Raw genomic sequence first — 22,430 nt, 5'->3', positions numbered from 1 at the left:
TAGTTTTTATACTGAGGATGATGATGATGATAACGATGATGATGATGATCATAAATAAATTATCATAGATTATAATTGCACAAACATTTTTTTATAAAAATAAATTCACATTTCATTTTTCTTTTCTTCTTGATCTTTTTACATTCTTTAGACACCAAGATGGATCCAGGAGGAATTGACATGAAACCAGACCCTTTTGGGGTCACCGTTTACAGACAAAGATAAAAAACAAAGACAAACATTACTTTTGTGATTCTTTCCTGTCTGTGTATATGTGTGTATGTATGTATATATATACATACATACATGTGTCTGTGTGTATATAAATATATACATACACACATACATGCGTATGTGTGTATGTATATACATACACACACACATATATATACACACACACGTCTGTGTCTACAGACCTACACACACATGTATGAGATTATCTGGCAGGTTTTCAGAGTTCTTTTCTCAAGTAATTTGCAGGTGTGTGTGTGTGTGTATTTGTCACTCAACAGTTGTAAATAGTGGTCAGCAATGGCCAGAATTTCTCACTCACTGCATCATTTCCGAACATTCTTCATTCATTTGTCACCAGGATAATTTCAGAGTTTATACTTTTTTTCTGTAAAAGACAGGTTTTCGTTAAACGATGACAGTCTGTTATGTGATAGGCTTATCAATCACAACAACTCCTGCATAACTTCGTCCTGTTACCATACATGAAGGTAATAAGGTCCATTTATTGAGTTTGGCATCGTAGCACTCAATAGAGCCCAGATTTGAAGAGCCATCATCTCCACCAATCACATACAAAAGACCTTCATTTGTCACAACTCCTGAAAAACAAACAAACACACATATATATATAAAGGGAGAAAATATTAACTGATTAATTTCATTGCAGTATATTACTGGTACCTATTTTATATATATCTAAATAAACCCTGCATGAAACAGTGCACTAAATTCCTGATCTAGTTTCTTCGTTAATGGATTAGTTCAGCTTTAGTCCCCACCCCCCATTCTTGATGATAGCATTGTTTGCATGGTCGTTATTGGTTAGATGCTAGTGCACTCTCAAGTGAACACCGATTTCTCTTTCTGTAACACTAAATAGAAATGGCAGCAAAAGATTGGTTCCTGGATTTCTTGCACCGATCTTTCTTCAGTGGACTGGACTATCTGATAACAGAGTTGAAAATCATGTCTTGAAAGTACTTCTTGAGGAATGGCACCACAGATATTAATACTGAATTTATATCATAATCTGAAAGACCAAAGTCATGCTCAACAGGCAGGTTATACTAGCGCTCGTCACCATAAACAGCAAGACCATAGAAGAAGTAGACAGCTAGGTTTACTTGGGAAAGAATATGATAAAAGACTGGCCAGAGATGGTTTTCCAATAATACAAAAGCTTTTAAATCAAGTAGTAACATTTTATTATTGGAAAACCTATATTTTTGGCTGAAGAGCACTCAACATCTTAAATCTGCTGTAATAATTACAACTTTTAATAAAATGTTGTAGTGTGAAACAATTGTACCAAATTACCGGAGTCATTCTTGTTGCTTATTTTTGAGTGTATATATATATATATATATATATATATAGGAACACTGACGGGGTTGGTGGCGTGGGTATACTTATCGCTGAGAAATGGATAGATAGAGTAATTGAGGTAATCAGAGTAAGTGACAGAATACTTAAGATTAGAATAGTGCTTCATAATAGATTAGCAACCATTATATCGGCTTATGCCCCTCAGCCAGGGCTACCCGATGGACAGAAAGACAGTTTCTATGACACCCTACTGCAGACCACCTCATTGACGAACGACAGGGACCTTCTCTTTGTGGCTGGTGATTTCAATGGGCATGTTGGACGACATGCTGGGAGCTTCCATGGCATGCATGGAGGCTACGGTTATGGTTCCCGCAACGAGGAGGGAACCAGGCTGCTGGAGTTCTGCGATGCGAATAGTCTTATGATCTGCAACACTAACTTCAGGAAACCAACAAGCCACCTGGTCACCTACCGATCGGGCCGGCATACTAGCCAAATCGACTACATCCTCGCCAGAAAAAGGGAAAGATGGCTGCTTATAAATGCCAAAACCTTCCCAGGCGAAGAATGCACCCCACAACATAGACTGGTAGTTAGTGACTTTAGGATCAGGACTAAGAGGGCGACTAGAAGACGACCAACATGGAGAAGAAGGGTCTGGAAGCTTAAAGACCCTGCGAATGGACAGAGATTTAGAGATATGTTACTTGAAGCCTTTGACGAAGTGGAAGGGGGTATAGCTACAATGGGGTAGGAGAAGACAACTGGACGTTTTGAGGGACAACCTGCTGAAAGCCGCTGACCAGATCTGTGGCTGGTGCAAAGTCCCCTTAAGACCCAAAAACGTGGTGGTGGTGGAACAATATTGTTGATAGGGCTATTAGACAAAAGAAAAAGGCTTGGAAGGCCTGGAAGAACGGTGGTAGCAGGGAAGTGTATCAGACTGCCAGAAGGGAAGCTAGGAGACAGGTCTATCTAGCCAGAGGGGAAGCAGATAAAAGAAAATTTGCCAATGTCCTGCGCCGTGAGGATGAAAGACTTGAGGTATTTCGTGTTGCAAGACAGTGTGTGAGAGAGAATCGAGATGTGGTAGGAGAGAAATGTGTTCGCATGGAGGATGGTTCACTTGCGCTAAATGAGGATGCAAAGAGAGAAGCTTGGAGACGCCACTATGAAAGGTTGCTGAATGAGGAAAATGATGGGATAAAGAGAGTCTGCCGAATGTTGACCCAACAGAGGGACTAGCTATCCGAGTTGATAGTTCCGTGGTAGCTAAGGCAATTAGAAGCATGAAGACAGGGAAAGCCCCAGGCCCATCAGGAATTACTGCAGAGTTGCTCAAAATATCTGGTAGTGTCGGCGGCTATAGCATAGTCACCCGTATAGTTAACCAGGTGATACACGAAGGAGTCATACCCAATGACTGGTGTAGCAGCATAATAGTCAACTGCTACAAAGGTAAAGGCGATGCCCTAGATACAAATAACTACAGGGGCATCAAGCTGTTGGATCAGGTAATGAAGGTTACGGAGAGGGTTATAGCCCAGTTAATTAGAGAGAGAGTTAGCTTAGATGATATGCAGTTTGGGTTCGTGCCAGGGAAAAAGTACTACTGATGCTATATCCTGGTAAGACAGCTGCAGGAGAAATACCTAGCCAAAGGTAAGCCCTTGTACCTGGCTTTTGTTGACTTAGAGAAAGCCTTTGACAGGGTCCCCCGATCCCTTATCTGGTGGTAAATGAGGAAACTAGGGATAGATGAATGGTTAGTGAGAGCTGTGCGAGCCATGTACAGAGACGCAGCTAGTAAGGTGAGGGTTGGCAACGAGTAGTGAAGAATTCCGGGTAGAGGTTGGGGTCCACCAAGGTTCAGTCCTCAGCCCCCTCCTATTTATCATAGTCCTCCAGGCAATAACGGAAGAATTTAAGACAGGATGCCCCTGGGAGCTCCTATATGCTGATGACCTTGCTCTAATTGCTGAGTCACTATCAGAACTGGAGGAGAAGTTTCAGGTGTGGAAACAAGGATTAGAATCGAAGGGCCTTAGAATCAACCTAGCCAAAACCAAAGTCCTAATAAGTAGGAAGGTGGACCAACCACAAACGACTTCAGGTAGATGGCCCTGCTCGATCTGTAGAAGAGAAAAGAAAAGGTGTAGGTAGAAACTCTATAAGGTGCACCAAGTGTAAGCTATGGACACATAAGAGGTGCAGCAATGTCAAAGGTAGGCTAACTGGGAAGATAGTTTTCGTATGTGGCAGATGCTCAGGAGAAATAAACACTGGAAATGTGCAGAGACCAACTTCTACCACGTTCCAGGGAGACAAACTAGAAGTAGTTGATAGCTTCCGCTACCTTGGAGACCAAATTAGTAGCGGGGGTGGGTGTGCTGAAAGTGTAACTGCTAGAGTAAGAATAGCCTGGGCAAAGTTTAGAGAGCTCTTACCCCTGCTGGTGACAAAAGGCCTCTCGCTCAGAGTAAAAGGCAGACTTTATGATGCATGTGTACGTACAGCCATGCTACATGGTAGTGAAACATGGGCCGTGACTGCTGAGGATATGCGTAAGCTCGCAAGAAATGAAGCCAGTATGCTCCGATGGATGTGTAATGTCAGTGTTCATAATCGTCAGAGTGTAAGTACCTTGAGAGAAAAGTTGAACCTAAGAAGCGTCAGTTGTGGTGTGCAAGAGAGACGGCTGCGCTGGTATGGTCATATGACGAGAATGGCTGAAGATAGTTGTGTGCAAAAGTGCTACACCCTAGCAGTTGAGGGAACCTGTGGAAGAGGTAGACCCAGGAAAACCTGGGACGAAGTGGTGAAGCACGACTTACGAACTTTAGGTCTCACCAAGGAAATGACTAGAGACCGAGACCTATGGAAGTATGCTATGCGTGAGAAGACCCGGCAAGACTAGTCAGGCCATAACCCGTGGCCCCTACCTAGGACGTAGTCAGTCCACCTGTGCATACCTTCCTTCTTGTGACACTTGTGAAGACCTGTTGAGGCAAGTGAAAATCAAACAAAATCAAAATAGATGAACATCAATGGAATTTGTATCTTTGTGGTACCAGTGCCGGTGGCACACAAGAATACCATCCGAACGTGGGTGTAGCCAGTACCGCACCGACTGGCCTCCATGCTGTGGGCACGTAACAATCACCACCCAATCGAGCTTGTCTGGCACCTGTGTCGGTGGCACATAAAAACACCATCCGAGCGTGGCCGTTCGCCAGCCTCGTCTGGCACCTGTGTCGGTGGCACATAAAAAAACACCATCCGAGCGTGGTCGTCTGCTAGCCTTGTCTGGCACCTGTGTCGGTGGCACATAAAAACACCATCCGAGCGTGGCCGTTCGCCAGCCTCGTCTGGCACCTGTGTCGGTGGCACATAAAAACACCATCCGAGCGTGGTCGTCTGCCAGCCTTGTCTGGCACCTGTGTCGGTGGCACATAAAAACACCATCCGAGCGTGGTCGTTCGCCAGCCTCGTCTGGCACCTGTGTCGGTGGCACATAAAAAAAAAAAACACCATCCGAGCGTGGTCGTCTGCCAGCCTTGTCTGGCACCTGTGTCGGTGGCACATAAAAACACCATCCGAGCGTGGCCGTTCGCCAGCCTCGTCTGGCACCTGTGTCGGTGGCACATAAAATCACCCACTACACTCTCGGAGTGGTTGGCGTTAGGAAGGGCATCCAGCTGTAGAAACACTGCCAGATCTGACTGGCCTGGTGCAGCCTTCGGGCTCCCCAGACACCAGTTGAACTGTCCAACCCATGCTAGCATGGAAAGCGGACGTTAAATGATGATGATGATGATGATACATATATATATATGGGCCTCATGGAGGCAATGACCAAGACCCTTGGCATTATGTTGTGCTTGAGAAGAAGACCCATCAAGCCAAGTAAAATCGTAAAAGCACCCATTACGCTCTCAGAGTGATTGGCATTAGGAAGGGCATCCAGCTGTAGAGACCATGCCAAATCAGACTGGAGTCTGGTGCAGCCTTCCAGCTTGCCAGCTCTGGTCAATTCGTCCAACTCATACCAGCATGGGCAACCGATTCTAAATGATGATGATGATACACGCCATGAGCTTCTTTCAGTTTCCATCTACCAAATCCTCTCATGAAACATTGGTCAGCCCCAAGGCTGCAGCAGAAAACACTCGCTTGAGTTGCCAAGCAGTAAGAGTGAACTCGAAAACTATCATCATCATTTAGTGTGTGACTTCCCAACTGGAATGGGTCGAATGGTTTGCCAAGACCTAGCAGGTGTGAGGATTGCATCGAGTCCCAATCTCTGTTTAGGCATGGTTTCCATGATGGTTGCCTTTCCTAATGCCAACCACTTGGAAGTGTGCGCTGGGTGCTTGTTTTCTTGACATCACCAATAATGAAGTTGCCAAGTAATTCACAAGATCCCTTATTTCAGGGGGCGACTGAGGAGCAAGAGCATGATGGAGGGGACAGAGGAACAAGTGTTTATGCCAGGTGTGGTGGGGCAAGAAGATGATGCAGGGACAGAGGAACAAGTGTCTTGCTGAGGAGGAGATACATGGTTACACAAACAGGAAAAGGGAAGAAAATGGTAGTTGATGATGATGTGTCAGGACATGGGAAACAAAAATATTTAGTCAAAATAAAATAATTTTGTGTTTAACATACCAGCATTTCTACGACAAAAATGCATGTCTGCCACTAAACTCCACGTATTGGTTTGTGGGTTGTAAACTTCTACACTTTTGCGTACAAGGGGTCCATCATGACCCCCAACTGCATATAATAAACCATCTACAACTCCTACACCTAAAAAAAAAAAAAATGAAGAAAATCACATTTAAAAACACAAAATTCTTCTGAAACAAATAATTTTATTAAGTCATGGGAATATTTTGTCAGGACTGGAAACAAAATGTAAAACTGCATCAAACTCTAACAATTTATTTATGTAATTTACAATGAAATAGAAATTAATTTGGTTGGAAGAAAAAAAATTAATCTGATGTAGTTACAAATCAGTCTGTTGTAAAAAGTAATTAAAAGATTCATAATAATTTTCACCAAAGCCTCTCCTTCCAATTAAATGTTGCACAAAGCTGTTTCGTCGTCGTTGTTATCGTCATCATCATCATCATCATCATGCATCACTTTCCATGCTGGCATGAATTGGATAGTTTGACTGAGGACTGGTGAGCCAGATGGCTGCACAAGGCTCCAATCTGATCTGGCAGAGTTTCTAGAGCTGGATGCCCTTCCTAGCGCCAACAACTCCAAGAGTGTAGTGGACGCTTTTATATTCCACTGGCACGAGAGCCAGTCAGGTGGTACAGGCAATGACTACGCTCAAATGGTGTTTTTTATGTGCCACCTGCACAGGATCCAGTCCAGTGGCACTGGCCTCGCTTGAATGTTGTTTTTCACATGTCAGTAAGGTGATGCTGGTAACGATCACGCTGGAATGGTGCTTTTTAGGTGCCACCAGCATGGGAGCCAGTCAGCAGCCCTGGTGACGATCACACTCAGATGATGCCAGTCATGTGATGCTGTCATTGAATTTGATTTCAATTTCACGTGCCTCAACAGGTCTTCGCAAGCAGAGTTTTACTTTGAACGAGAGGCCCTTTGTCACCAGCAGAGGTAAGAGTTCTCTGAACTTTGCCCAGGCTATTCTTATTCTAGCAGGTACACTTTCAGCACACCCTTCCCCACTACTGACTTGGTCACCTAGGTAATGGAATCTATCAACTACTTCTAGTTTTTCTCCCTGGAATATGGCAGAAGTTGTTATCTGCACATTTTCAGTGTTATTTATAGCTCCCGAGCATCTGCAACATACAAAAACTATCCTCCCAGTTAGCCTTCCTTTGATATTGTTGCACCTCTTATGCGTCCATAGCTTGCACTGGGTACATCTGATAGAGTTTCTACCTACACCTTTTCTACAGATCGAGCAGGGCCATTTACCTGAAGGGATTTGTGGCTTACCTGCCTTTCTACTTATTAGGACTTTGGTTTTAGCTAGGTTGACTCTAAGGCTCCTCGATTCTAATCCTTGTTTCCATACTTGAAACTTCTCCTCTAGTTCTGATAGTGACTCAGCAATTAGAGCAAGGTCATCAGCATAGAGGAGCTCCCAGAGGCATCCTGTCTTGAATTCCTCTGTTATTGCCTGGAGGACTATGATAAATAGGAGGGGGCTGAGGACTGAACCTTGGTGGACCCTTACCTCTACTCTGAATTCTTCTGTGTACTCGTTGCCATCCCTCACCTTACTGACAGCATCCCTGTGTATGGCTTGCACAGCTCTCACTAACCATTCTTCTATCCCTAGTTTCCTCATTGACCACTAGATAAGGGATTGGGGGACCCTGTCAAAAGCTTTTTCCATGTCAACGAAAGCCAGGTACAGAGGTCTATCTTTGGCTAGGTATTTCTCCTGCAGCTGTCTTACCAGAAATATAGCATCAGTGGTGCTTTTCCCTGGCACAGACCCAAACTGCATCTCATCTAATCTGACTCTCTCCCTAATTAGTTGGGCTGTGACCCTCTCTGTGACCTTCATTACCTGATCCAACAACTTGATACCTCTGTAAATATTTGTATATAAGGCGTCACCTTTACCTTTGTAGCAGTTGACTATAGTACTGCTACACCAGTCATTGGGTATGACTCCTTCATATATCACCTGGTTGACTATACGAATGACTAGGCTATAGCCAACACTGCTAGATATTTTGAGCATCTCTGCAGTGATTCCTGATGGGCCGGGAGCTTTCCCTGTCTTCATACGCTTAATTGCTTTATCTACGAAGGTACTGTTAACAGAGAGATAGCTGGTCCCTCTGTTGGGTCGACATTCAGCAGACTCTCTTTCTCCCATTCATTCCCTTTATCGAGCAACCTTTCATAGTGGCATCACCAAACCTCTCTCTTTTTGCAGCCTCATTTAGTGCAAGTGAACCATCATCCATGCAGACACATTTCTCTCCTACAACATCACGATTATCTCTCACACACTGTTTTGCAACACGAAATACCTCATGTCTTTGGTCCTCATGGCACAGAACAAATGTTTTCTTATCTGCTTCTCCTCTGGCTAAATAAACCTGTCTCCTAGCTTCCCTTCTGGCAGTCTGATACAATTCCCTGCTACCTATTTATGTTGTAAAAATCTAGAAACTTTAAGTGATATGAAGTAAATTGTTTTTAACAGTGGAACTTGAAGAGAATAAAGTTATGAATAACAGAATAAAGGATATTGGATTTAAAAAGAACCCTTTGACTTCTTCACCATCCAAGTGAACCCAATATTCTACATTCTATTATTTGCAGCTTTATCTGCTTCAAGTTCCACTGTTAAAAATAATTTACTTCTGGTATAAAGATATCTTGCTTACCAGCACCACTTCTTCTACAAGACATTTCTGCAGCAGGATGCCAGCAGTTTGCTTCAGGATCAAAATATTCCACTGTACTTAAACATTGTCTGGAACAACCATCATACCCTCCGACTGCGTAAAGGAAACCTGCCACAAAAGAACCAAAACATTATGAAACATAAGTAAAACCAAGAGAGACACAAAGGAAAATAGCATCGGGTTATCAAGAAGATCGTTTGAGAATGTTTCTTCAACAGATCGATGAAATATACCAATCTTAAAGAACTGGCAAAACATTGGTCAAGACAAAAACAGAGAAACCATTAGTGAGGGAGAAAAGGAGATTAACACAGAGCGACTGATTTCTTTAACACACACACAAGGGAAATTCTCAGCTAATCTTTCTACATAGCGATGGGGATGAGAGATATGAATCTTTCACTGTAGTGAATATACATCTGCAACGTGGAGGCGCAATGGCCCAGTGGTTAGGGCAGTGGACTCACGGTCGGAGGATCGCGGTTTTGATTCCCAGACCAGGCGTTGTGTGTGTTTATTGAGCGAAAACACATAAAGCTCCACAAGGCTCCGGCAGGGGGGGGGGCCCTGTTGTACTTTTTGGCTCCAACTTTCTCTGACTCTTTCTTCCTGTTTCTTGTCCCCGATTTCCTACGCAACCGCTGAGCCTGGATGCGCATTCATCCATCCGTCGATGCTTTTTGTGTTGGGGGTTGACCTGCTTTCTCTTCTGCAGATCTTACGAATAGCAAAGGACCACGTTTTGGACTTCTGAAGAAGACCACTTTGCTCAACAAACAAACATCTGCAACAGAAATCTTTCAACTAGCACAAAGCCACACTCCTTTAATACAACTCCCCACTCCCAGTTGAAGGGATTTTTGTCTTGCAAGGCACTCGCTGACCTTGTTGGTGCTGGTGCAATGTAAAAAGCACCCAGTACACTCTGTAAAGTGGTTGGTGTCAAGAAGGGCATCCAGCCATAGAAACCATGCCAAAACTAACGCCTGGAGCCTGGTGCAACCCTCTGGCTTGAGAATTCCTAGTCAAACCCTCCAACCCATGCCAGCATGGAAAACGGATGTTAAATGATAGATGAATGGAAAAACACCAAGAACAGAATATATATAAAGAGCAGGGGACATTTGTAAAGATGCAAACGGATTTAACTGGTCTAAATCATTTCATGGCTGTGGCCAGTACCACCAAACTGGCCCACCGGCACGAGGGCTAATTTGGTGGTACTGACAACAGTCACGCCCAAATGGTGCGTAAAAAGCACCATTTGGGCGTGGCCGGTGGCACGTAAAAGCACCCACTACACTCTTGGAGTGGTTGGCATTAGGAAGGGCATCCAGCTGCAGAAACTCTGCCAGATCAGATTGGAGTCTGGTTCGCCAGACCTCAGTCAAATTGTCCAACCCATGCTAGCGTGGAAAGCGGACGTTAAATGATGATGATGAGGTCTTTTGTCCTTCTGGAACATTTAAGGAGATACTCCATATTCCTCCATCAATAAGGATTTTACAATTTGATGTGTGACTGTGTGGCTGATATAGGTGTAAGCATGGCTGTTTGTGGTCACAAACCGATATGAGCTTGGGTTCAGTCAGTACCAGGGGCAAGTGTCTTCAGACTCTAGCCATGAGGCAAACCTTGAGCGTGGATCGGGGAGACAGAAAGTGAAAGAATAGTGTCACTAGTGTGACACAGGGGTGATTAATGGTAAAAATAATTGGTACAAGGCCACAAATGTTAGAGAAGAGGATTGTAGTCAATTAGCACACCCCTGGTATATTACTGGTACTTTGGCAATCTAAAACGAGCAAAAACCTAAGTTAATCCAGAAGACATTTGAATGGAGAATATAAAGGGAGACAACTAAATAATGCAAGGTGTGTTTGGTTGGCAGTGTACAACTATCATGACAAGAAGGAAATTGCCAAGGGACGCCATCTGCGTGAAAAATAAAAATTAAGTTAGGGATGTCATAATGAAATAAGGAGAAACAGTTTAATTATGGAAAGGCAGTCATGATGATGATGATGATGAAATGTAACCGATGAAATGGATGCCCCAGTTCTTGGTAGCTACTTATACGGCAAGATTTGAATTTAAAAAATGCAACTAAATACAGCAAGCCCTTTGCTGAATTCTGCAGTCCTTGTGTCTTAGCAAGCCCCCTACATTTTCAGAAACTTGGACCATGACGACGACGACGACGATGATGAAGATAATAATAATAATAATAATCACCTCCCACGACTCCTACTCCAACGCTACTTCTTCGGATACTCATTGGTGCAACAGATTTCCACAGTCCTGTCTTCACATCATAACATTCAGCACCATCAAGCCCTGCATCAACAGAGAAAAAAAAAAAACAATTGAAAACGAAACAGACTTTTTCAAGCAAAAAGTGAAAGCTGGCAAAATAAAGGATAACAGTGGATTACAGATTATTATATTGTTTAACCCTTTCGTTACCAACCCAGCCGAAACTGGCTCTGGCTCTGTTGTACAAATGTCTTGTTTTCATAAGTTTTGAATTAAAATCTTCCACCAAACCTTAGTCACAATTTATGTTCCTGACACTAGTTGAATGATAAATGAGTTATTTTACTAAATTCTTTGTTATATTTAAAGTAATTGAAAGAAACACAGAACATCTCAAAATAAATACAGCAACGAAAGGGTTAAAGTATTTTCTTACCTGATGAACCATCAAAGCCACCAACTGCATAGATGAGATCATTTAGTAAGGCAACTCCTAATGTACTTCGACGGGCTTTCATACTCTGACATGTGATCCAGACATCTTTGACAGGGTCGTACGCATCGACTGTCCGGACTCTTAGTGAACCACTGAAGCCACCCACAACATAAACCAAACCATTAACAACAGCCACACCTGAAAGATGCAAATTTACTTTGACTTACAATCACAATTAAAAAGTAATTTTCTCGAACGACTTAACTCTTTAGCATTCACATTACTCCATCAAATGTAATGCTTTTTTATTCACATATCAAAGCTTCAAGATCTTGATGATGTTGTTGTTTATTTTTAGAATGACAATATGGGTTAAGTGTGAGAAGTTAGATGTGGCCAGTTTAAACATTAATCAGGTGGAGTCTTTGGGCCAGATATAGTCAATTTAAATGCTAAAGAGTTCAATCTACAGAATGTGATGGAGCCATCTGAGTTCAAATTTGATGTAGATGGCCTATGCCAGGGGCGTAACCAGCCCAATTATGCGTACCTTTTCCTTCCTTGGACACTAAATCTCTGCTTGCAAAGACCTGTTGAGGCAAGTGAAATCAATCTAAATCAAAATCAAATTCGATGACTGGCGACCGTGCTAGCAGGGTGCAAAGAGCACCACATGAGTGTGATCATTGACAGAGCGGCTAACTGGCTTCCGTGCCAGTGGCACTTAAAAGGCACCATTCGAGCGTGATCATTACCAGCGTCACCTTACTGGCACTTGTGCCCATGCTAGTAGGGTGCCAAGAGCACCATCCGAGCGTGATCGTTGCCAGAGCAGCCAACTGGCTTCCGTGCCAGTGACACGTAAAAGGGCACCATTTGAGCGTGATCGTTACCAACGTTGCCTTACTGGTACCTGTGCTGGTGGCATGTGTAAAAAGATTCGAGTGAGGTCGTTGCCAGTACCGCCTGACTGGCCCCCGTGTCAGTGTCACTTAAAATCACCCACTACACTCTCGGAGTGGTTGGCATTAGGAAGGGCATCCAACTGTAGAAACTCAGCCAGACCAGATTGGAGCCTGATGCAGACATCTGGTTCGCCAGCCCTCAGTCAAAATCGTCCAACCCATGCTAGCATAGAAAGCGGACGTTAAACGATGATGATGATGATGATTGCAACGAGTACCATTTCAGTAGGATTGTGGAAATATCCTCCAACCAATTAACCTCGCTCTCTGTGGGCATCTTATTTTTCACAAATGTTTCTCTGCTCTCAACAATCCTACATGTTTATTCCTGCAATTGTTCTTGGATGACATGTGCGAAGTAGCTAACACTGGATACCCCAACACCTGTATTAAATTAATCAGGTGTAAAAGTAATTTTACACACCGACAATCCTTGCCTCAACAGGGTTAACTCAATCATGTATTTGGTGTTGAGCTGCTGTACAGAGTGGAAAGCCATCGCTAAAACGTAAAGGTTGTTCGATAATTACGTGAATTCTAGTAGAAAAGCAAGCAATACTTGTAATGAAGGAGGAAATAAAAGGATAAAAATACATTAAAACAAAATAATATAATAAAAAGGTTTTTTTTTTTACCACAACGACACCGACGGATGGGCATCTCGGCCAACTGATACCAGCGTTCTTCTTTAAAATCATAACATTCCACACTTTTTATTGCTTTTGGTGCCTGTCCTCCAAGAACCAGTAACACCTGTAACGAACCAATTAAGCAGCATGCAGTGGAATCAGAGATGACAAAAATAAACAAACAAACAAACAAGCAATCACTCTAGGTTAAAAACTGAGTTTCAGAAGGGATTTTTATGAGAAAAGGAGAAAAACAAAAAACGTAAAATTTAAACAATACAAAAATATTGGTCAGATTTTGATCATTTGTAGCGTTTTATGTTTTGAAGACTGAGAGAAAAAAGACTGGTCACAACTTACAGAGATATTCTACAATTAACACCAGCTTAATAACGACAAAGTTAATTCACTAAATTCTTCAATATTTTTGCAAATTAAGTGAGATGAAGGAAGTGCATTTCAACAGAAATATGGCAGTGAAACGGTTAAAGGAACAATCATCTAAAAGTTACAAATTTCATCTGTCTTTTTTTTTTTGTTTTTACATGGATTTAGTTTGCAGGAAGAAGAAGTTGAAATGATTTTAAATAAAGACCAGAAAACGATAAAATAGCTTCTTGGAAGAAGTCTTAAATGGTTATAGAATTCATCCAGGAATGTATCTAAGTCTGCTAGTAGCTATATCGCTACCAAAAACAATTAGCAAAAGCATAAGAAATACTAGAAGGTCATATTCATTTGAGAGTAACGAGCATAGTATTTTTCTGTTGTGATTAGACAATATAACTAAAACAACAAAACTGATAGTGAGACTACATTGCTAGACGAAGACCCACTGGACTTCACAAAGAAATCCTTCAGGTTTTTTCCTTGCCCATGTCTACAACACCAGTCAATCTATGCTAACATCACTTCACCATCAACCACAATTATTAACTATTAGAAAGGTTGAGAGCTTTAAAACTTGATAGAGCTGTGGCTCATCACTCTGGAATCAAATATCCAGCATTCTAGCCACAACAGTTTGCTACAATCTAGGGAAGAACTGGTTTCTGCTTAGATTCAAATCTGTGCTTTCAGATTAAACCTGTCTCTAGTGGTAAGCTTTGTTTCTTTGCTTCCCAGTGGTGTGCTTTCAAGTCCCTTGGGGGGAAGTATCTCCTACAACAGCCCTGGATCAACCAACGACTTGTGAGTGGAACTGGTAGATGGAAACTGAAGGAAGCTTGTTGTGTGTGTGTGTGTGTGTGTGAGCCCTTGCCGTGACATCATGTGACAAACATAAATGATGTCATCACACAAGAAGGAGTTCTGTGTTTCTAGTCTTTTGTGAAAAATAGGTCCAGTCATGGTGACAGTATTGTCTTGCTTGGAAACAGGTGAAGGTTGGTGACAGGGAGAGCGTTTGGCTGCAGAAAATCTGCTGCAACAAATTCTGCCTGACTTATGCAAGAATGGCTAAGTGGATCTTCAACAGCGGCAACAATGATGATGTCACCACTGCCACCAAACATTCAGATATATTATTATGCAACAAAAAGGTAAAATTCAAGTGGTACCTTTGGCAATCCAATTGGAGTTCTTGGTAAAGTCCTTGGTGTTTTAAAAAGTGCTTTCTGTTCCGCTTTGAGGAGGTGGTACTTCATGGCTTCAATTAAAAGATCTTTACATTGTGTGTTGGATTTAATCATAGGTTCGCATTCAACTCGCTGGACGAGAAACTCTTGAGACATCAATGGTAAACGGACATGTTCCATCAGTTCAGCGATGCTAAGTTGTCGATTCTCTGTATCATGTTCAATCCAAGACAGGACAGCCTCAAACACCTGTGGACGAACAACAAAATATTTCCAGAATTCTTTCTCCTTATCAAAGAAATTCAAACAATTAACTTCGTAGTTCAAAATCATCACAAATATTTCACTTAATTATTTCATGGCTGCGTAATAAGAAGCTTGCTTCCCGACCACGTGGTTCAGGGTTCAGTCCCACTGTGTGTCTTATACTATAGCCCTTGGCTGAATTAATGTCTTCTCAGTTATTTCAGTAGATTGATAATGCAAGTGTATGTGTGTTTGCCACCCCCCTCCCCACCACCACCACCACTAACACTCTCTGACAATCGATGTTGGCGTGTTTATGTTCCGATAACTCAGCAGTTCGGCAAAAGAGACCAACGGAATAAGTACCGGGCTTAAAAAAGGAAGTGGCGCCACATAAAAAGCACCCTGTCCACTCTTGTGAAGTGGTTGGCATTAAGAATGGCATCCAGCTGTTGAAGGCAAGTCCAATCAGACAGCAACTTGGTACAGCTCTCCATCTTGCCAAATCCGGTCAAACTGTCCAACCCATGCCAGCATGGAAAATGGATATTAAATAATGATGCTGATGACTGTGGATGATTATTTGTTTGACTAGACATTTTCAGGCAGTGCCCCAGCATGGCTGCAGTCCAATGATGAAAAAAGAAAAAGATAAAAGATTCTTATTCACTAAAAACCATTCTCCACTTTGTTATTCACTAAAAGATAAAAGAAACGGAGGAATTTGGTTGAAGACCAATGACAGTAAGTGTTACTCACCTGTTCCTCTGATGGAACTGTAAGTCTATCACTAGCAATAAGCTTAGACACTTGACAAGCTGTTAGTGATAGAAATTCATCATAGTAAACAACTTCGCTGTAAGAGGAGGAATTGTTTTTGTTAATATTGCACAGATCACAGTATGTCATCATCAACAAAAAGAGAACTTAATCATAGTTCACACTACTACAATAATGCATTGGAAAAGAGTGGGTTTCAAAAGGGATAAAAATAGTATTTCATAGAATAAAACTTTATAACATAAAACTACAGAAAGATAAGATGATTTGGTTTAATCCACTTTATGGCATGAATGAAGTGTCTAATCGAATTGGAAGTCCATCAGGCTGTAAAACCAGACCTTGAGGGATTCCCTCTCCAATCGGAGAAAAATATGGATGTTAAAACAAATCATCATCATTTAACGTTTGCTTTCTATGCTGGCATGGGTTGGAAGATTTAAGGACTGGTGAACCAGATGGCTGCACCAGGCTCCTATCTGATCTAGCAAAGTTTCTACAGCTGGATGCCCTTCATAATGCCAACCACTCCGAGAGTGTAGTGGGTGATTTTATGTGACACCAGCATGAGGTCCAATCAACAGGTCTTCGCAAGCAGAGTTTAGTGTCCAATGAAAGAAAGGTACGTATAAGTGGACTGGTTATACCCCTGGCATAGGTCATGAGATTGTGGTCTCACTTGGCTTGCTAGGTCTTCTCAAGCACAGCATATTTCCAAAGGTCTCGGTCACTAGTCATTGCCTCGGTGAGGCCTAATGTTCAAAGGTCATGCTCCACCACCTCATCCCAGGGCTTCCCGGGCCTACCTCTTCCACAGGTTCCCTCAACTGCTAGGGTGTGGCACTTTTTCACACAGCTATCCTCATCCATTCTTGCCACATGACCATACCAGCACAGTCGTTCCTTTGTCACCAGCAGAGGTAAGAGCTCTCTGGACTTTGCCCAGGCTATTCTTATTCTAGCAGCTACACGTTCAGCGCACCCTCCCCCGCTACTGACTTGGTCACCTAGGTAACAGAAGCTATCAACTACTTCTAGTTTTTCTCACTGGAATGTGGCAGAAGTTGTCCTTTGCACATTTTCCTGAGCATCTGCCACATACAAAAACTATCCTCCCAGTTAGCCTTCCTTTGATATTGCTGCACCTGTTATGTGTCCATAGCTTATACTGGGTACATCTTATAGAGTTTCTACCTACACCTTTTCTACAGATCAAGCAGGGCCATCTACCTGAAGGGATTTGTGGTTTGTTTTAGCTAGGTTGACTCTAAGGCCCTTCAATTCTAATCCTTGTTTTCACACCTGGAACTTCTCTAGTTCTGATAGTGACTCAGCAATTAGAGCAAGGTCATCAGCATAGAGGAGCTCCCAGGGGCATCCTGTCTTGAATTCCTCTGTTATTTCCTGGGGGACTATGATAAATAGGAGGGGTCTGAGGACTGAACCTTGGAGGACCCCTACCTCTATCCGGAATTCCTCGCTGTACTGGTTGCCATCCCTCACCTTACTGACAGCATCCCTGTACATGACTTGCACAGCTCTCACTAACCATTCTTCTATCCCTAGTTTCCTCATTGACCACCAGATAAGGGATCGGGGGACTCTGTCAAAGGCTTTCTCCATGTCAACGAAAGCCAGGTACAGAGGTCTGTCTTTGACCAGGCATTTCTCCTGCAGCTGTCTTACCAGAAATATAGCATCAGTGGTGCTTTTTCTTGGCACGAACCCAAACTGCATCCCATCAAAACTGACTCTCTCCTTAATTAGTTGGGCTATGGCCCTCTCCATGACCTTCATTACCTGATCCAACAACTTGATACCTCTGTAATTATTTGTATCTAAGGCGTCACCTTTACCTTTGTAGCAGTTGACTATAGTACTGCTACACCAGTCATTGGGTATGACTCCTTCATGTATCACCTGGTTAACTATATGAATGACTAGGCTATAGCCAACACCGCCAGATATTTTAAGCATCTCTGCAGTGATTCCTAATGGGCCGGGGGCTTTCTCTGTCTTCATACTCTTAATTGCTTTATCTACAAAGGTACTATCAATTCAGGTAGCTGATCCCTCTGTGGGGTTGACATATGGCAGACTCTCTTTCTCCCATTCATTTTCTTTATTCAGTAACCTTGCATAGTGGCGTCACCAAACCTCTCTCTTTGCATCCTCGTTTAGTGCAAGTGAACCATCATCCATGCGGGCACATTTCTCTCCTACGACATCACGATTCTCTCTCACACACTGTCTTGCAACACGAAATACCTCAAGTCTTTGGTCCTCATGGCACAGAAGATTGGCAAATTTTTTCTTATCTGCTTCCCTTCTGGCTAAATAAACCTGTCTTCTAGCTTCCCTTCTGGTAGTCTGATACAATTCCCTGCTACCACTGTGCTTCCAGTCCTTCCAAGCCTGTTTCTTTTCTCTAATAGCCCTATCAACAACATTGTTCTACCACCATGTTATTTTGGGTCGAGAGGAGACTTTGCACCATCCACAGATCCGGTCAGTGGCCCTCAGCAGGTTGTCCCGTAGGAACCTCCAGTTGTCTTCCACATCGTGTGAAGCTATATTCCCTTCTATTTTGTCAAAGGCTTTGAGTAATACGTCTCTAAATCTCTGTCCATTCACAGGATCTTTAAGCTTCCAGATCCTTCTCCTCCATGCTGGATGTCTTCTGGGCATCCATTTAGCCCAGTCTATGTTGTGGGGTACATTCTTCGCCTGGGAAGGTTTTGGCATTTATAAGCAGCCATCTTTCTCTTTTTCTGGCGAGGATGTAGTCAGTTTGGCTAGTGTATCTGCCAGAATGGTAGGTGACAGGCAGGTTTCCTGAAGTTAGTATTGCAAACCATAAGATCATTTGCATTGCAGAACTCAAGCAGCCTGGTTCCCTCCTCATTGCAGGAATCAAAACCGTACCCTCCATGTACACCATGGAAGCTCCCTGTATGTTGTCCAACATGTCCATTGAAGTCACCAGCCACAAAGAGAAGGTCCCTGTCATTCGTCAACGAGGTAGTCTGCAAAAGGGTGTCATAAAATCAGTCTTTTAGTCCATCGAGTAGCCCCGGTTGAGGGGCAAAGGCCGAGATAATGGTTGCTAACCCATGATGAAGCACTAATCTAATCTTAGGTATTCTGTTGCATATTCTGACTACCTCGATTACCTTATCCACCCATTTCTCCATAATAAGTATACCCACGTCCCCAACCCCGTCAGTGTTCCCCGCCCAGAAAATCTTGTATCTGTGTTCTTTGCCTGTGAGGAACCTAGCGGAAACTCCTCGGCACCTTACTTCTTGGGGTTCAAGCATCTCAACAATCTCACCAGACCTACCTTTCAGTGTGCCGACATTGAGAGTGCCAACCCTGAGGGTGTGGGAGGTGTGAGCCCATGAGACACTGGGACGGGGGACAGCAGTGTCATGTACCTGAAAAGAGCGTTCGCATTTGGCAGAATTCATAAACAAACATTAGCCTTCAATTCAACCTGCATACACTGCACTATAATATCACTGCCTTCTTACATAGGAGATAAATCCTAAGAAGGGGTGGGGATGGCATAAAGCCTTTAGAAGTGTTCATGGGAGACAACCAAAGGATGACAGAGGATAGGAACTTCTGGTACAGTTGGAGGGGGTGGAAGGGCAAAAATATCATCATTATCATTGTTTTAATATCTACTTTTCTATGCTTGCATGGGTCTGATGAAATTTGTGGAGGTAAATTTTCTACAGCCTGATGTCCTTCCTGAAGATATCCTCCTCTGTTTCCAAGCAAGGTAATAATACCCTGTTCTAGCAAACTACCTGGGTATACTTAGAAACCTCATTTTGATTTATATTTACATTCGATCCGGAGGCTATCTTAAATATCAGTAGCTGTGAGCACATGCCACTGACAAGGCCCAACAAAGCTAAAATGCATGTGTTCTCGTGAGCCACAGCTGAGATGATCTTTTTTGGTCCCTTTCAGATATGTTTCTTACTTTTAAAACAACACATATCTGCTGAGATTTTATCTCCGATGAAAACTGCAGCATCAGGCCTGTCAACTGTGTATATTTGTTAAGTATGATAGTATAATACATAGATGATAAACAAGTTATATATATATATATAACTAACCCATGCCAGCATGAACAACAGATGTTAGCGCCGCCTTGGCTGGCTTCTGTGCCGGTGGCACGTTAAAAGCACCAACCGATCGTCGCCGATGCCGGACTCCCCTGGCACCTGTGCAGATGGCACGTAAAAAGCACCCACTACACTCGCGGAGTGGTTGGCGTTAGGAAGGGCATCCAGCTGTAGAAACTCTGCCAGATCAGACTGGAGCCTGGTGCAGCCCCTGGCTTCCCAGACCCCAGTCGAACCGTCCAACCCGTGCTAGCGCGGAAAACGGACGTTAAACGATGATGATGATGATGATATATACACACACATATGGCAAACACAACTTTGTGTTACTGAAATACAATTAGAATCCCTCATTAAACTATGATGTTTTCACCAGCATGAAATGAGGATGAAATTGAAAAAAATCATAATTTTCAATAACAATGTGATGGTGTAAATAATAATAATAATATATGTGCTATTGAAGAAGGAAAGCTACCAACCTGAAATGTTGTTCTATGTAGGTCTGTGTATAGTTGAGAAGTTCTGTACAGTCATGGAGATCAGCAAAATCTTTGATGCCAAGACAATTGGAAGGATGGAGTTGACTTTGCAAAAATTCACAGCAAGCTTCTTGGACTTCAGTTAATTGGAGTAAATTAGAGGCTGGCAACAAAGTCTGTGAAATAATTAGAACAGGTTGTCGTTACATAAGATCTAATTAAGGTTTATAACGATACGATATTGAATTTCATCTTATTTCAACAAGGAAAGGTGTCATGATAGAATGGCTGTGAAGAGCAAGTGTCTACTGTAACACTTGTCATCAGAACAGACAGAATGTCAGTTTTTGACGCTTAGGAATCATTACCAGAAAGGAAGTTAGTTACCAAGAGAACACAGAAACAGGTTCTGATTTCCAAAGTGAATTTTCTGCACTAGAGAACACATAAAAGGAAATATGGAGGTGAATATAATTGTATGTCACCGTTCTATATCTGTTTTGTCTGTACTGGCATGGGTGGGTCATGTTTAGGGATATTTCTTTTGTAGCAGCAGGAGTTTCCTTCTTTCATGGATTCAACAATCATAAGGTCATGAGTTTGATTCCTGGTGGAGTGTTGTGACCTTGAGCAAGACACTTTATTTCATGTTGCTCCAGTCCACTCACTTGGCAAAAATTGAGTTGTACCCCATAATTCACATTCTGTGTCATGCTGAATCTCCTTGAGAACAACTCTGTTAGGGGTACAGATATGTCTATGGAGTGCTCAATCACTTGTGAGTTAATTTCATGAGCAAGCAGTCCCATTGATTAGATCAGCTGGAACCTTTGTTGCTGTAACGGATGTGATGCTAGTTTTTGCAAAAATAAAAGAACAGAAAGAAATTAGATTGCACTTCACTTTCTTATGTAAAAATCATTGTCCATTTGTATAGGTTCACAGCCATCTTTCTTGCACACTACATCTGATTTAATTTGCTAAAGATAATTGCCAATCATCATTTTTTAATGTCCACTTTCCATACTAGCATGGGTTGGACGATTTGACTGAGAACTGGCGAACCAGATGGCTGCACCAGGCTCCAATATGATCTGGCAGTTTCTACAGCTGGATGCTCTTCCTAACACCAACCACTCAGAATGTGTAGTGGGTGCTTTTACGTGCTACCGGCACGAGAGCCAGTCAGGCAGTACTGGCAACGGCCATGCTCAAATGGTGTTTTTTACGTGCCACCTGCACAGGAGCCAGTCCAGTGACACTGGCAACAACCTCGCTCAAATGTTTTTCACGTGCCACTGGCACAAGTGTCAGTAAGGCGATGCTGGTAATGATCACGTTTGAATAGTGCTTTTTATGTGTCACTAGCACGGAAGCTAGTTTGTTGCTCTGGCAGCGATCCCGCTCGGATGGTGCTCTTAGTGCTCCACTGGCACAGGTGCCAGTCATCGAATTTGCGAATTTGATTTGATTTCAATTTCACTTGCCTCAACAGGTCTTCACAAGCAGAATTTAGTGTCAAATGTAGTAAAGGTACACATAAATGGGCTGGTTATACCCTTGGCATAGGTCTTGGGTTATAGTCTCATTTGGCTTGCCGGGTCTTCTCACGCACTGCATATTTCCAAAGGTCTGTCATTTTGTGTGTGAAAGACATATTTGGATATTGTAGTGCAATTCATACACATATCTGGAGCAAAAAGGCCAGATGATCATGTCTGTGCTGCCTTTAAGCATGGAGCTGCTCAGATAGAGTTGTCTAGAGGTTAAATAACAACTAAGAACTTTACTATCATTAGTTTAGAAATAAAGATTCCTACTTCAAATCTAGCCATGTACTACATGCACATCCAGGAGAAATATAACTGATGATGATTGGAGGTAAGACAGAAATGTAGCCATTATCATCATAGTTTCAATGTTCACTGTGCCA

General features: G+C 42.6%; 1 protein-coding gene across 3 annotated transcripts in view; it reads right to left on the bottom strand.

Annotated features, from left to right (window-relative positions):
• Positions 1–121: 121 nt before the first annotated feature.
• LOC115210399 (kelch-like protein 2) overlaps positions 122–22,430 on the bottom strand; it is a 34,421-nt gene continuing 12,112 nt past the window's right edge. For all 3 annotated transcript variants that reach the window (XM_029778995.2, XM_036501948.1, XM_036501947.1), the window contains exons 4-12: positions 20,498–20,673; positions 15,853–15,949; positions 14,830–15,096; positions 13,277–13,394; positions 11,677–11,874; positions 11,220–11,321; positions 8,964–9,092; positions 6,232–6,372; positions 122–833 (exon numbers count right to left, since the gene is read on the bottom strand). In XM_029778995.2, the coding sequence (XP_029634855.1) occupies positions 658–833; positions 6,232–6,372; positions 8,964–9,092; positions 11,220–11,321; positions 11,677–11,874; positions 13,277–13,394; positions 14,830–15,096; positions 15,853–15,949; positions 20,498–20,673 (1,404 nt within the window). In that variant the 3' untranslated portion in view covers positions 122–657. The remainder of the gene's footprint in view (positions 834–6,231; positions 6,373–8,963; positions 9,093–11,219; positions 11,322–11,676; positions 11,875–13,276; positions 13,395–14,829; positions 15,097–15,852; positions 15,950–20,497; positions 20,674–22,430) is intronic.

The sequence above is a fragment of the Octopus sinensis genome, linkage group LG4 (genome assembly GCF_006345805.1).
Source record: "Octopus sinensis linkage group LG4, ASM634580v1, whole genome shotgun sequence".
NCBI lineage: Eukaryota > Metazoa > Mollusca > Cephalopoda > Octopoda > Octopodidae > Octopus > Octopus sinensis.
Note: the sequence above shows the minus strand (reverse complement) of the source record. Positions and strands in the feature narration are given on the sequence as shown.